Source organism: Macrobrachium rosenbergii, chromosome 1 (assembly GCF_040412425.1).
Source record: "Macrobrachium rosenbergii isolate ZJJX-2024 chromosome 1, ASM4041242v1, whole genome shotgun sequence".
NCBI classification, from domain to species: Eukaryota; Metazoa; Arthropoda; class Malacostraca; order Decapoda; family Palaemonidae; genus Macrobrachium; species Macrobrachium rosenbergii.
Genome location: NC_089741.1, coordinates 58,678,464 through 58,694,176, shown reverse-complemented (window position 1 = coordinate 58,694,176; position 15,713 = coordinate 58,678,464). Strand labels below are relative to the sequence as shown.

Below are 15,713 nucleotides of genomic sequence, written 5' to 3'. Positions count from 1 at the left end.
CTGAGGAAAATCGTACTCTACGGAAGAAAGAATCCAGAAACGGTCGCTCATTCACAACTGCGAACGACCTAGTTAAAGTCGTTGGTAGTATTTTAGCTCTTGCTATCTTCATATTTTCACAATGTTAATATTGGCTCTAGTTATCCTTTGAATATTTCAAAACCGTTACTTGTACAGTGCATCCTTACATGAAGTTTTTCCATTACTACTCTTAATTTTACCTTTCCGTTCTGGAGCAAAACACACTTTTTCACAGGAGGGTAGCCTACTAATAGTTTTCTTCCTTACAGATGAGTCATAACAGATATAAACAATTTTCGTCTTTCTCATTCATGTACGCCCTTCCCATTCACATTAATTCCCACGAGTAGACAAAAACTATGCTTTCATTTACACCTGAAATATATAGAGTCAGCATCGTAAAAGCACATGCTCTGTGACCTAAATCGGCACGCTGCTCAATGTTCGGATGATGACTCCCCTGAGAGCTTTCACTAATGACTGGTCTTTCATCATCTCTTGCATTCTTTTTTGATACTATTATTAATTTCATCTCCAATATCTTTATACGCATTTATTTGGCATTTAACTCTTCAAGCTGATGGTATCTTGGCCCACAGTGCATTATGCAGTCTATTCGGATCAGTTTCTCCGCTTCTGCAGTTTTGCGTAACGATCCTATAATTCAGTTTTTAGAAGACTTCAGTCGCCTCTTCCATATCTTAAGGTTTTCCTTCCTCAACAGCAGGGATAATTGAAAACAAAATTACAAGAAGTTAGTTTATTATCATTAAACGATATAATTATGTCTCAACTTTGTACATGCTTGAATTGGCGAACTAAAATTACATCTCATCCGGTGATTATGTAATTATGTAATAGCGTGCAAGCTTTTATAGCTGTGTGTTTTGACTCTCTTCATACTCCTCCGGCTTCTCCTCCCTGGAAAAAAATGGGAATGAATGATGTCAGTGAAGAAGTCATGCAAATAGACATTAAATGGTATTTTGACAAAATAAAGGATTACAAGGTTAAGTGGAATCATTGGAACGCAAGTAATTAGGGTCTTCGCCTCTTAAGTATTGTTGCTAAGGTAAAAACAGCAAGCTATAAATAATTTTTAGTTTGTCTCATTGAAGACACATAAAACTAGCCCTTGCTCTAGCTAAGAAAGGTTATGTTAGACATGATTGGGTTTGACTATGAATCAATAACAATTTATCCCTTAATAAATCAATATCTAGATGATTTTGGATTAACATTTAAGAGGGAAAGCGATTTACCTTTGGCTGAATTTGGTTAGGTTGGCTTAAATTCGGACAGATTGGGTAAGATTAGTTTGTAAGTTTATTTACTTGTTTAATCTTATTATTGGCTATTGAGCCTCTTTGGAATTCATTGCTGCTTGCACCGAAACATTTAGGATTTATGCATATCTAAGTAACTTTCTTCCATCGCAGGCTCATTGCATTTAATTCTCCTTATACCAGCACGGCCCTTACCCAGAGGCAGCCCGTGTAAATGAGGTCAGGCGTTGAAGGGAATACGAGGACTGGTGTGGATTTGTAGGCTCGGTTAAACTAACCAAGACGGCATAACACTGGGAAATGCAACCTCTCAGTAAAATATTGCGATATACATTTGAAAAACAGAAAATTTTGTGGAGGTAAGACTAATTATTCACCGGGTTGCAGTTTACGGCTGTGCCACATATTCCCTCCTCTTCTTCCTGAACTTAATACTACTGTAGTCTTCGGTACCTTGAGCATGGCAACTTTTGTCATTCTGTACCACCCATGGAATGGGTCTGTACGATAAATTATTCAGGTAATCCTACACTTTCCTACACTTCCTGAATTTCATAAATTATATTTGTTACATTAAATAACATTACAGTTTATAATGAACTTGCAAAGTACTTACTCTATTTTGTAGAAAATCATATGAGTAATTGTGTCCGGGAGGCATTTTGGCATTTTTGGAAGCATAAGAATCAACAGCCCTCCAATAAAACTCACCAGTGCCCATACCACAACTTCACCATAGATGCCCCAGTGAGTTATGAATGACTGGAAAAAGAGAAACGTAACAGTTGTGTGATCCAATAGTAAAATCATGTGGAAATTGGGAAAAACAATAGTAAAGAGTCATAATGTAAATGTACAAAAAAGTAAGCCTCATAGTAATGCAATTCATCAGACAAGATAATCAGATCATTTGAGGAGCCAGAATAGTAAGGCAATAAAATTGAAATACAATTACTTTCTTTCACTAAAGAGGCTTATCTGCAAGGCCATATCACATGCTTTAAATAGCCTCATTGTTGCAGGCAACACAAGGATTGAATTAATTGTGAAGGTGGAAATTTTCAGCTAAGGTAAGAGTTGTGGATCTGAGGACTGAATGCTACAAATATGAAGAAATACAACCTAAGGCTCTTTCATTCCAGCAGGTTCTTTTGGTGTTGTCTAGTACAACAATGCTACTTGTATTCTGAACTACCTAAAACCTAGAACAGATTCAGTAGATACACACACACACACACACACACACACACACACACACACACACACACATATATATATATATATATATATATATATATATATATATATATATATATATATATATATATATATATATATATATATATATATATATATATATATATTAACTTTATCACATACACAGTTGTTCTGTGCATTAGTAGAATTATTAAAGGACCTCATTCAAACTGGATGGTATCTAATGGAGCATTTATTCAGAAAAGTTACAAGCTTTCTTGGACAAACAGTCCACATTATCAAGTATCCGTACCTTATCAAGTACGGATACTTGATACTTGATAATGTGGACTGTCTGTCCAAGAAAGCTTGTAACTTTTTTCTGAATAAATACTCCATTAGATACCATCCAGTTTGAATGAGGCCCTTTAGTAATATATATATATATATATATATATATATATATATATATATATATATATATATATATATATATATATATATATATATATATATATATATATATATATATATATAATTTGTAACTCTTCCCATCATGAGGGTCAATCATCTGTGGAATGACGTGAAACAAAAATGAACCAGTGACCCTGATGATGGGAAGAGTAATGCATTCTGAAAGCTCGGTTATGCTTCTGTATGATTTCAGACATAACAGTGTTCACAATGTTACCACGTCTTCTGGCCCCCTTGTTCCTCCTTAAATTGAAGTTTTCGATAAGCGAAACAAGTTTTATATGTATGTATATATATATATATATATATATATATTATATATATATATATATATATATATATATATATATATATATATATATATATATATTATATATGATATATATATATATAATGATTGTATATCCATAATAAAAAAGGCGTATGGTAAAACATCCAATAAGAGAAAATGACTATTTCTACAATAAATAGGGTCACAGCATGCCTGAGTGCCCATCACACGGTAACTTTGACAGAGGGAAGATCCTCCCAAGGTCATGCTTACCAAAGCATGAGCGATATCTAGATAAGCAAGCGCATGTCCAAGCGTGGCCATAGCGAAGGTGAATCCCAGCACTGCGCCCCTAGAGTGGGTGGGAGTCATTCTGATGGCGCCCACGCCCAGCCATACTGTAGTCATGACCACACACATGTGGCCGAGACACGTGAAGAATAGCTGGCCTCCGCAGCTGCCAACACTTGCTGAAGACCAGGTGCAAAAGAATTAGATCCTGAGTTGACCACTGCAACTTCTAACACTTACCAAAGAACAAGTATAGATGAATTGAGTAAGGGTTGGCCACTACCACTTTTAACACTCACTAAAGAAGAAACATACATGAGTCAAGTAAAAGCTACCCACTACAACATGTAACACTGGCTAAAGAACAAAAACTGGTCACTAAATCTTGCAACATTTGCTAAATGACAGATGTTGAACATTTACAGATTAATTATGAGCAGGCCCCAACAATTTCCCTCATATATTCAAGCAGAAAAAATATAGATGAGTTATGGTTGAAAGAACAAATACAGAGGGATTATGTTGCCTGAAATATCTTATTTTAATGAATGATTTTGATTTTAGACGAGACTAAAATAATAGCTTTTAGAGTGCTATCGTGTGCCATTTCTATTGCTTTTAAAAAGAATAAAACTGATACTCAGATCATTTAAGCACAATACTAATTTTGATTGATTGGCTACCCTTGACAGGACATTTCATGATCAAACCCTCAGCGCCCTGCAAGATACATAACACACTCATCAGAAAACATATAACCTGAGAACTGATCAAAATACTGGGGACAACTTATCACCTTCCTCCAACAGCGGCACAAGCAGCAGGGCGACAGAGACACAGCACATTAACGCCACAAGGACGAACTTGACCGAGAGGCGCGACACAGTCAGACCCATCATCAACAGGGCAAAGAATTCAATGACTCCGAGGGCAACTTGCCGGTCCTCAAAGCTGCCAACAAACAAAAAGGGGGCCTAAGGTATACAGATGAAGAGGATGCAATGTCTGTGGGTACATAAACTACAATGTGTGGGCAAAAATGTTAGAAATTAGGGTGAAATGTTTATTGCTTTTTTTTCTTGGTAATTCAACATTTTCTGCTTAAAAGCTGTATTGTGACTAATTAAAAAATATTGTGCTACGCTATTCCTATTCATGTTTAGGAACTTCAGCCCATCTCAAGTCATGTAAAACGAAGTTCACGGTGAAAGAGCAATTAGCGTTGATTAACATTTATAAAAAAAAAAAAGCTAAATGCCAAAGGTGGTTTTCTTACATTTAGAGCAAAAAAGGTATCCTTTAAATATTTACACCATTCTTTTCCCTTGTTTCCGCCAGTCCATTGGCTAAACACGGACATTAGTGTGCCTAATCTAACTCCTACCTACAGTATTTCCAACCGGCTTTTTGCTCAATGAAGACAGTAGGTTTGCCACTTTCCTTGTTTTCACCAGCCCTGGGCTAGGTTTGGGCATTAAACCGCCCATCCATCATCCTCCACATTGAACACAGATACATAAATAAAGTCTCATTTGAATAGTGCAGCATAAACCAGTATTTCACACCTGTTAAATGTTGCTGGGTCATATAAGAAGACAGCGCTGACAGCACATCCAGCAGCTAGGCCACAGAGGGCAAACAGCAGGAACACCACAAAAATCCTGCGCGTCCGAAAAATGGGCTGCAGGGACTCCCGCAGAGCTTGTCCAGAACATTTGTACTGCCCCACTGACAATTTGTGCTGGAAAAAAAAGAAGTTTATTAAGGTACCAATACACACTGCATTCTTCCTATAAAAGAGTAACGTTAAAAGAGACATGACTGTCATATATTAAAAAAAAAATAAGTAAGTAACAGCATCATAACATATAAAAAGGTTTTCAGTAACTACAGACAGAAGGTGACAGTGAATGAAAAACTCCATTCTATGTCCTATTTAAAAGTACAATTTAAAAGTTCCTAAAATAGATGAGAAGCGTCTGCGATTTGTCAAAAACGTTCAGCAGCGAAAGAAATGAAAACCATCAAAATTATGACGGCACAAGAACAGCAGTGGGTGATATCCAACACATTTACTCGCGTGAAAGCAAGAAGTAGAGATTCATCTTAACCGCCAACAAATGATGGAAAACAAAGAAAAAACTAAAATATACGATAAATTATAATCAAATGAGTATTCAGAACAAATACCTCTTGGTAAAGGGACGACAGCTTCGACTGAACTGTCGGGTCAAAGGCCATGTGGTGAGATCTCTTGAGTATTTTTATAGCTTCGTGGATCCTCCCTCGACACACAGCCCAACGCGCGCTTTCAGGCAGAGCTCTGTGGGATTGGTGACAGCGGTAATATTCACGTTTAAAATATCCTTCCTAATCCTCTCACTCCAAAACAAACTTCTCATGCTACAACTTTCGTTCATACTTGATTTCCTATTCGACAATAAGTATGAATTCATACTATCTTGAAAATGAGTAACAAGAAAACAGTCTTACAACGTGCTACTAGTTTCGCCTAATACATTATATTTTTAACTTGAATTATTTTCCAAGGCAGTGTCTATTTTACTTTATTTTGTACTTAACAAACAGAACAGACTGAACCAATTTTGAAATATCTATTACAAAAATATTTAATTAAAAACGCCATCGTACTGTAACTTCCAATACAGATAAAACATGATTCAACGGAGAACTTTCTTTTTGTTATTTCATGAAATTTACTTGATTTTTTCTTAGTAGCTAGTACAGATTTACATCACCTTAAAACTATGTCATATAAGCATCTTACTACCCAGATCAGCATGCCGTGGATTTAATGGAAATGGTAAAATATAGTCTTAGATAACTCTGAGGTAATGCACTAACTTCCATCAAGATACTAAATACTAAAACGTTCATAAAGATGGAGAGACGCACTTTAACATTTGTAAAAATCAGGACACAATACTCAAACTTTTCTTTAAAATGAGACACCATACTTCTATTTTCATATGCCATGAGCCATATTCTATCTTTCATAAGAAATAAAAGTAAATGACAACATTTTCTCACTTCAGTAAAAAATGAGACAACACTAGTTTTCATAAAAATGAGAAAACATAAAACTTATACAATTACCTGAAATATCATCAAAGATAAAAAGTGCTTTTACTTTCGTAGGAATAACACAACTTCCTCTAAAGTACATAAAGGCAAACTCCTTAAACTTACAAAAAACTAAGTTAATAAGGCCATAAGAGAAAAGACAGCATACAAACTTTCACAAAAGAATAAGCAATGCAATCCAACTTGCTTTTAAAATCAACAGGGTACCCTAACTTTCATCACAGGTAAATTCAACAAACTATAATTTCCCAAAGAGAAGAGGCAGCATACTCTATTAATCATAAAAAGTGGAACAACAAACGCCTACTCCCATCAAAGGCAAGACAGCATACGATAACTTACATCAAAAATAAGACGAACACAAGCGCAGGTAAGCTTCGAGCCATCTGCTTGTAAACAGATCTTGGAACATATGTGGTGATGAGCGGTGCTCCAGCTGCCACCCCTACGGCGTGGCCCAGTAGCACCAAACAGGCAGATCGAACACATTCTTTTTGGGTGCTCCCTTCTGTAGCTGTAAATAAGAGATAGATGTTGTATTCACTGTATAATGCCATGCTTACACTGAGCATCACAACGTGATGGGACTGGAGTGGTCTCATAACATTGGAAATAACAGATATTGAAGCCTCTGTGACTTTAACGCCAGTCACATTTTTGTTAGACACCTTAACGCACACAATTATGAACATTATTCTGTGGCAGCTGGCGTATTTTTAAGGATTATTTTAACACAGAAATCACTTACATTTTCAGGAAAACACTTTTACCTCACGCAGGAATCCACAGTTGTGCAGGAAAATACCTACGGGGTTCACAAGGCATTATAGGGCACTTGGTGAAGGAAAAATTGCCTTTTTCTGCTTTAAGATGCAATGATTGATCAAATACAGAATGCAAAATTATTAGTAACAAATAACTGGCTGTATTAGGCATCAACCATCATAAGTCTGTATCACATCTGTTGACTGAATAGGAAAACAAAACAGCAGTAGATAACATCTGAAAGATTTTATCAGTAATTTGCGCATAAAAACTAATATCACAAAACGCTGCTCAAATCCAAAAGGAAATTATTAAAGCAAGGTTTACTGCAAGGCTGCTAAGGAAGTTTACTAAATCCTCTTCAGGGCGTGTCAATCTGGGGGGATAGCATTATGAATATACTGAAAACATGTATCTTGTGTGGCTCAAATTCTCCAAATACAGAAGAGACAGAATATAAGAGAACTCCCATGAGCCTGAGAAACTGCTCTGTGTGAAATGTCCCTCTTACAGAAGCAACAAAAATCGGTTTTATAAAAATAATTATGTCAAACTGAAGTACCATTAAAAACTCTGGGCACATTAAGTAATCAAAATTTTCCTGTCTTCCACGATCTCAGTTTTAAAACTTCACGGGGAGAGAAAAATAAATCTGTAAAGAAAGCTGAGAGGGAAAAAGGATATGAAGAAAACGAAAAACATGTTCGAAATGGGCTATGGGTATTGGATTCACAACTGATTGTGTTAATGTGAAACTTCATTGCTAGGAATGTGCATTCATGATTTATGGTATTTTTTCAGCATTTACATGGAAGCTTCAACTCCACTAAACAGAGACTCATTGTCTGTAGGAATGACGTCACTGTTCTCAGGACAGATTCACCAAATGGTGCCGCTCTGACTCCTCTCAGGAAAGACATCATTTATATGAAGGCATCAAGTCTTACCAAGCAAAAGAAGTGCAAGTGTAGATGCCTGTGCAGCCGCCCCTTCAATCGTGACACAGAACACTACAGCCTCTGCGTTTGGTGAGAATGCTCGAGCAAATGCCACGACGAAGTACAGGCCCATCCAGGCAACAACAGACCTTCTGCGGCCAAACATATCCATGCAGATGCCAGCTAGCAGTGCCACGAACACTCGTACTCCGATGAGTATAGCTCCTGGGAAGGTGTTGGGCTGCCACGCTTTGTCACCACAAACAAAAACCTGCAAGATCATGGGTGATGTAAATAATAATCTCCAAACGATCGTCCGTGTTTTCTCCCAGAAAATTCTCGCTACTTTACCATGCGTTTCTTTCTTCTTTATTACATATTCCTAAGATTCTAAAACAAATTCCTCCAATACAGATCATACTAACCAGACGCTGGTCATCATGGCGTACTTCTGGCAGAAGAGATACTCCACTACATACTCTGGAACATTTAAAAAAAAAAGTGAACTGACAGGACTAAAAGGGCAAACTTCATTATTTTATTTCTGGATAACATACGGCATAAGTATTATCTAAACTTTCGTGATATTTTTTTTTACAAAATTTGTCTAACTTACCTTTTGTTCAAGTCTTTAGGCATCAAACCTCCCCAACAGCTGTATAGTGGGAGCGGCAGGAGTGTTGACACTTCAATGGACCCCAGTCCTAACACTGCCATACCTGAAATGCACCAGTCATGATTTCTCTTTGGGAACGCCAGTTCTGATCAACAGGAATTGAAGGAATGAAATGAAAATTAGAGGCAAACCATTTGGCAAACAAAATTAAAGAACTTCATCTGGTTTAAGATTCACATACCAACAAGATATTCACTAAGTTTCTGACTGTTATATATCAATAAAATCTTCAGTCAATTCTGGACTCTCACATACCACTCAGTATATACCTAATCTAATTTCAGGCTCTCACCTATCAGTAAAATCTTAATTCAGTTTAAGGCTCTTATCAATAAGAACTTCATCATGTTTCAGACTCACATACCAATAAGAACCTCATCCAGTTCTAGACTCATATACGATAAGAGCTTCACCCAGTTTAACATTGACCTACCAACAAGAACTGCTCACAGTTACAGATTTTTGTGTACCAACATGAATTTTCAGTTTCAGACTCTTACCTATATAAGAACAGGAACTTCAACAGTTCCAGAATGACAGCAAGGGCTTCATCCAGTTTCATGCTTTCACATACCAATAAAAATAACCAGATTCAGAACTTTGCCTTCCTTGGCTATCAACACAAGGAGATGAAGTTCCTACTCATGTACCAGTAAGAACCTCGCCTCCCTTACATACCTATTGTCAGGAGGAGATGAATGGTGACCCGTGGATGGGGTGTTCCTAGGTATGTCAGGACGCCGTCCAACCCTGCAGCAATAGCCATGTTTGAGGAGGATTGAGAAACTCTACGGATGTAAACCCCGGGAGAAGCCTAATACCCTTACCAACCCACTCTGAGTATGTAGGCTCTCACTTCCAGCTACATGACGACGCGTAGGGGCTTTGCTGCTCCCGCAGAGTTGGGGTCTGTCGAAGCTGCCAGTGACTCCAGAAAAAGATCTGTTGGTAAGAAATGAGAATTTTGTTAATTAATTATGTTAAAAAAACTACTTTGATTTGTTCTTGAATCAGAAGTTGAATCTTAGAATAGCCAGCTGAGAATGAGAGACTTGAGAGTACTGGATGAGGAATGAGGGGAAACAGGTTAGCTTTGTTTACATTCATTTTTGGCATAATTCGAATGGACGAGAGAAGCGTTAAAAAATCGACTGAGACATTTTTAAATGTGGGTGAATCTAACGGGAAAATTAAAATGATGAAAGAGAAGAGAAAAAGAGGCACAGGATATGCCCTCAATGACGGCGAATTGTAGTTTTTAATTATAGATTTGTTCCGAAGTCAGAACAAGACTAGTAATAGTAAAGTTAACTTTCAACAAGAAAACTAAACCCTTCCATCAGTGCTTCATTCGATCTCAAACTAAGGTTTGTCGAAATCGTGATAAGGAGGAGTGTTGCTATGACGAAGGCATGATCAAATATGCAGAAAAAAACCTTAATTTATGTTTTAAGTTAATTGTAGTCAGTTGCAATTATTCATTAAGATGACATAGTTCTTTACAGGGAAGAAACAAACTTCTCAAAATCCAGGAAAAGAAGATACTTTTGAAATTTACAGGTTATATAATCATATAAATCTGCATTGTTATATACGTTTTTTTTTTGAGCTGACGGTAAAAATACGCAGTATTTACAATTGAAGCTAATCGTGAGGGAGACTCGTTGCTGAGGTGTTTGTTAATTTGCGTGTTGTCACTCTTGGGGTTTGCAATCGTTGCTTTTATCACGTTAACTGGCAACAGTATGTAAGAAGTGATGCCAGGATGACTTTTGGATATTTATCATAATCATACATTTGATACTTACAGAGATAGATTTAATTCTATTGCTAAAAGATATCGGCCAGTTAGAAGAAAGATGGAAGCTTCAATGTCATCAGTTACTGATACTGACTGTCAGTTCCACGTAAATAGACTATATTTTTACACTTCTATGGTTCTATAGTTCCTAAAAGTGGTTGTTTGCTCTTATATTAGTTTATACTTTGTCTTTTGTAAAGTGGACAAGTAAGTAGCGGCACTGTAATGTGAAACTTTGCTGTAATATAGTACAAGAATTTTTGATCAAGTAGGACTCATGATCAATAAGTTACTCCCGCGTGTCACTGATATTCTTGCATATTTTGAAAATATTGAAACATCGTACTAGAATTAACAAAAAAAAAAAACTTTAGGATCGCCACAATGACCATTTATAAAGGACGGTGAAACGCAAACGCTTTCTCTTTCATCCCGCCACTAAAGGTTGCACAAAGGGGTCAGCATTGATGTCGAAATTGAAGTCATGAATGCTCGTTGAGGCGATGTCACTCGACTGCAAACATGTCTGACTGCAGTATTCGCCCCTTTGCGCTATGAGAAGCCAGGAAACATGCTTCTCTGATGCCGCCTTAAAGGAACGGAGATTTGACAGGAAATTCTCGGAAAGAAGACAGTTAGTTCTCTTATGAGGACATTTCTTATGAGGAATGAATGGGAAGAGATGCAATGGCAATGGAACGGTTCAAAAATGGGACAGACCTTCCTGATATGTCCCACTGGTATTCTGTGACCAATTCATGCCTTTTGTTTTCTGAGTCTCCAGAACAATGACAGTGATGGGTTATTATTAGACTATCAGACTTTGTTCGCGTCAATTACGTAAGGTTAAGGTTACGTTTGTGCTACATTAGTTTATATTCAAATGCATTAAAAACACAGAAATCGATTCAAAAACAACAAAACATTCAAACATTCTAAAATGGCTCAACTTTTCAATTTCACCTTACACTTGTTTAAATAAAGTACCATGAAAAGATGAATGAGACTAGCTCTAAACAGGACTGAAGCTTTGTGCGCTTTGTCCTAACTTGCCCGTAAAACGTCATAAGCAGACGTACTCTCTTTCTTTCTCTGCCTCAGTACTGTTATCAGGACTCTATGCGGGTACCTGAGGCTGCCCAAGGCCCAATTCTTGGCAATCAGTTTGCACTTGATACATTTGATTTTGTTCCCGGAGAAGGGATCATCTCACGCTCTGGTCGAGTTCCTTTTTCTTATCAGTTATTTGTTTGATTATGTTTGACTGTTCTTTATCATTTTCATTTATTTACTCATTGATTTGCCACTCTTCTTGCAAAGAAATTCGGTAAACAAATTTCCGTTTTTAATTCATTCTTTTATTTCTCTGGCCCTACAAGGGCTCGCAGCGTCACTCCGCAAATCAACGCTTACAAAGTTGCAAGAAGCTTTAAGAGTCACGTGTAAAAGTCAGTGGGTGACAGTAGGAACCGAGCAGTCAGCTTGCCAACAAGTCCCAAGTGTTTATTCGTTCTTTTTAATTCACTGCTAATTGGTTTCGCAATGGCATCTCTTCAGGAAGAGCTCGATGACGCTAGAGACGACTTTTCATATACATAAGAACAGAACGGAATATCGAATTTAGACCAAGACCAAGCACTGGGACCTATGAAGTCATTCAGCGCTGAAAGGGAAATTGACAGTAAGAATATTTGAAAGGTGTAAGAGGAGGAAATCCCCGCAGTTGCACCAAGAAACAACTGTTGCAGGGGGTGGAAAGTCAGATGGAAGAAAGAGAATATGAACGGAGGTGTAGTAAAAGGAGTGAAGGAGATTGCAGCTAGGGGATGAAGGGACGCTGCAAAGGTCATAAATATAAGGGGGAGATTAAAACCAGCTGCCCTCGGTGCAATAGTGAGGGGAGAGAAAATACGAGAGATGCGAACAGAGCAGACCCACATGCTTTCGTGACGGTCACTGATTGTTTTTGTTCTGTAGCAGCTAAAGTCTTTGTCTTTGGTGTCCATTAAACGCCTTTCTTTTTGCCCATGAGATCCCCTTTTTTCGAGTTTCCATTAAAGATCTTTTCTGAAAGGTACCTGGTTCCTTTGTTTTTTTTTTATTGGTCATTAAAGTCCTTTATTATGTCCATTTAATTCTTTCAATTGGTGTTAACTAAAAGCCTGTTTTTTATGGATATTAAAATCCTTTGTTTAGGTGACCATTCAAGGTCTTAACACCTCTCTATCTCTCTCTCCACCCCTTTCAATAATCTAAACACTGCCTGCGCTACACATGCAGCCGCCATTTGCTCTGGGATGAGAAGAATTAATTATCTTTCTTTCTCTTGAGAGAGAGAGAGAGAGAGAGAGAGAGAGAGAGAGAGAGAGAGAGAGAGAGAGAGAGAGAGAGAGAGAGAGAGAGAGAGTCTCCAATTACGAAAAGAGCATCATAATTAACTGTTTCCTTGACTGCCAAAGATTACAAAAGAAAAATTATCTTGGGTGACCCTTATCAGATTTTGTCATTAAACAATATAGGGCATTTTTTGCTACCATGTTTGTGCAGAACTGAGTGGGAGAAGTTAGTGCCTCGACTTTACTTTGTTTGTTTGAAAGCATCATCCAGCGCGGAGGGTTTGTACTGTGACTTGCGTCCGTTCAGTGCTTATTGGCAATGCTTTCCTTGTTTATATTTGCTCTTTTTGTTTGGAATATGTGGAATATAGAATTTAGGCCAAAAGGCCAAGCACTGGGACAAATAAAGTCATTCAGCGCTGAAAGGGATGTTGAGAGTTAAAGCTTTGAAAGGTTTAACGGGAGTAAAACCTCGCAGTTGCGCTGTGAATCAATTGTTAGAAGAGGATGGAAGTAAGATGGAAGAAAAAAAATATGAAAGGAGGTACAGTAAAAGAAACGAAAGGGGTTGCAGGAACTTCTTGGTGTAGCTTGTTTGTTGTTTCTGCTCTTAGAAACGCCTTTTTGTGCAGTATTTCCTCAAGCGTGTTTGTTCATTTGTCCGTTTGTGTTCAGACGTTTTTGAAGGCGGGAGCTTTATTTGTTCAGACTCTGAGAAACTGGCCAGTGACACTGGTGGGTGTGACGCCAGATAAGCTCGTGTGAACAAATCATTCCAAGAAAGTAATTTTTTGGGAATGTCTTCCTCTTGTGTGATTGTTTAATGTCTTCGATCCACTCCAGCTCTCGGAATCATGTAATTCAGTCACGTTTATCTTGGCAAATATGAAGCTGGACTTCCTCGTAAGAATAAACATATTTCTGCTACTTTATTTCTTTGCTTGCTGCTTTGGTTCGTAAGTAAAGTTTTCTATATTGAAAAGTCAATACTGATGTCAACGGCTTTACTCATCATTGGATAATGTGATATCATTTCAAATTTAAGCTTTTCTATGAGATATAATCATAAAGTCAAATTACAATATTGTTACTGTAATTTTGATCTACAAAATTTAGCTTTAATCATATATAAAAACTATACATCTAATATCTAGTTGTCGTGACATTACAATCTTTATAGAATACAGAAAATAATATAGAATTTAAGCCAAAGGGCAAGCGCTGGGAGTTGTAAGGTCATTCAGCGCTGAAACGGGCACTGACGGTAAAAAGGTTTGAAAGGTGTAACAGGAGGATAATCTAGCAGTTACACCTTGAATCAATTGTTAGGAGAGGCTGGAAAGTAAGATGGAAGACAGCGAGTGAAAGGGGTTGCAGCTAGGGGCCGAATGGACGCCGCAATAACCTTCAGTAATGTCTACAGTGCTCCGCATGAGGTGCACTGACCGCACTAACCCCCCTACGGGGATTACAATCTTTATGCAAACAATACATTGTAATAATTCATTCAGCGATTAAAAGTGTAGTACAGTTATAGCTATTCTTAATATATTGCCTCTATGCGACGTATCTATAATAATTCACATTTTCTTCATTTTCTAAATCCTTATACTAATTGCTATATCAATTCTTGCATAAAAAACCGGGTGTCTAATGACACAATTTCACAATATTATATTTCTGGTTCGTCATTTGTTAATTAGAGATGTACTTCTTATAATAACAACTTCTGAAATTTTCGCTAGCAAAATCTAGTCGTCATAACTCAAAATGGTGATTTATAATATAATCTCTTCCTGGAATATTAAGGTAATAAATTGTTTATTCATAATATACCGTCGCAATAATTCACAAGACGTCGGGGAGACAAAAAATAAAGAATCATGGGACTAAGAAAATGCATATGAACAGGAGGGCACTTTCTGGGGCTTCCCCTCCCTATCCCTTTAAACTAGTAAGACTGGGTAGGAAAATGGGGGGAAGAGGCTGAACATCAGGTCTCCGGAGACTGCTGCAGGCGGCGTGGCATTCAATGACAGCCTTAACGTCTCTCAAGGGGAATCCAAGAACGATAAACTGAAGACTACTACCGCGGCCTGGTTCCCGCCAATCGCCGACCGGAATATTTACCGCCTTTTATTTATGATCTTGTTTACGTTTATGTCATTTGTTATGTTTAGGATATTTATCGTCTTTTGTTTATATTTAAATGTTCATTCCCAGGGGGATGGCACTAAACAAGGCGCCCTTTTGCAAGTAAACAGTTAGTTACCGAATCAGAGGGGCACGGTAGTAGTTTTCAGTTTTACCGCAAGAGCCAGCGAAGTGAGCGAGTGTCGTATTTCTTGTAATACTTACTCGAACACTCGAGGCGCCATAATTCATACTACAACACTGAATCCTTTGTGTAGGAGAGACAGGAAGAATGACAATAGCTGACAGATGAAACTCCAGATGCGCAGATGCGTTTTCTTTATGACCCTGAAAGCTGGATGAGGAAGTGGCGTGGGAAGGGGTAGAGGAGAGGAAGGAGGCGGAGGTGTTCTAGGAAT

General features: G+C 37.6%; 1 protein-coding gene across 3 annotated transcripts in view; it reads right to left on the bottom strand.

The window, feature by feature from the left end:
- Positions 1-766: 766 nt before the first annotated feature.
- LOC136838763 (solute carrier family 22 member 2-like) overlaps positions 767-15,713 on the bottom strand; it is a 57,391-nt gene continuing 42,444 nt past the window's right edge. For all 3 annotated transcript variants that reach the window (XM_067104252.1, XM_067104263.1, XM_067104271.1), the window contains exons 2-12: positions 9,703-9,966; positions 8,965-9,067; positions 8,774-8,828; positions 8,358-8,619; positions 6,988-7,159; positions 5,731-5,863; positions 5,106-5,281; positions 4,337-4,491; positions 3,523-3,719; positions 1,924-2,069; positions 767-942 (exon numbers count right to left, since the gene is read on the bottom strand). In XM_067104252.1, coding sequence (XP_066960353.1) covers positions 894-942; positions 1,924-2,069; positions 3,523-3,719; positions 4,337-4,491; positions 5,106-5,281; positions 5,731-5,863; positions 6,988-7,159; positions 8,358-8,619; positions 8,774-8,828; positions 8,965-9,067; positions 9,703-9,790 — 1,536 coding nt within the window. In that variant the 5' untranslated portion in view covers positions 9,791-9,966 and the 3' untranslated portion in view covers positions 767-893. The remainder of the gene's footprint in view (positions 943-1,923; positions 2,070-3,522; positions 3,720-4,336; positions 4,492-5,105; positions 5,282-5,730; positions 5,864-6,987; positions 7,160-8,357; positions 8,620-8,773; positions 8,829-8,964; positions 9,068-9,702; positions 9,967-15,713) is intronic.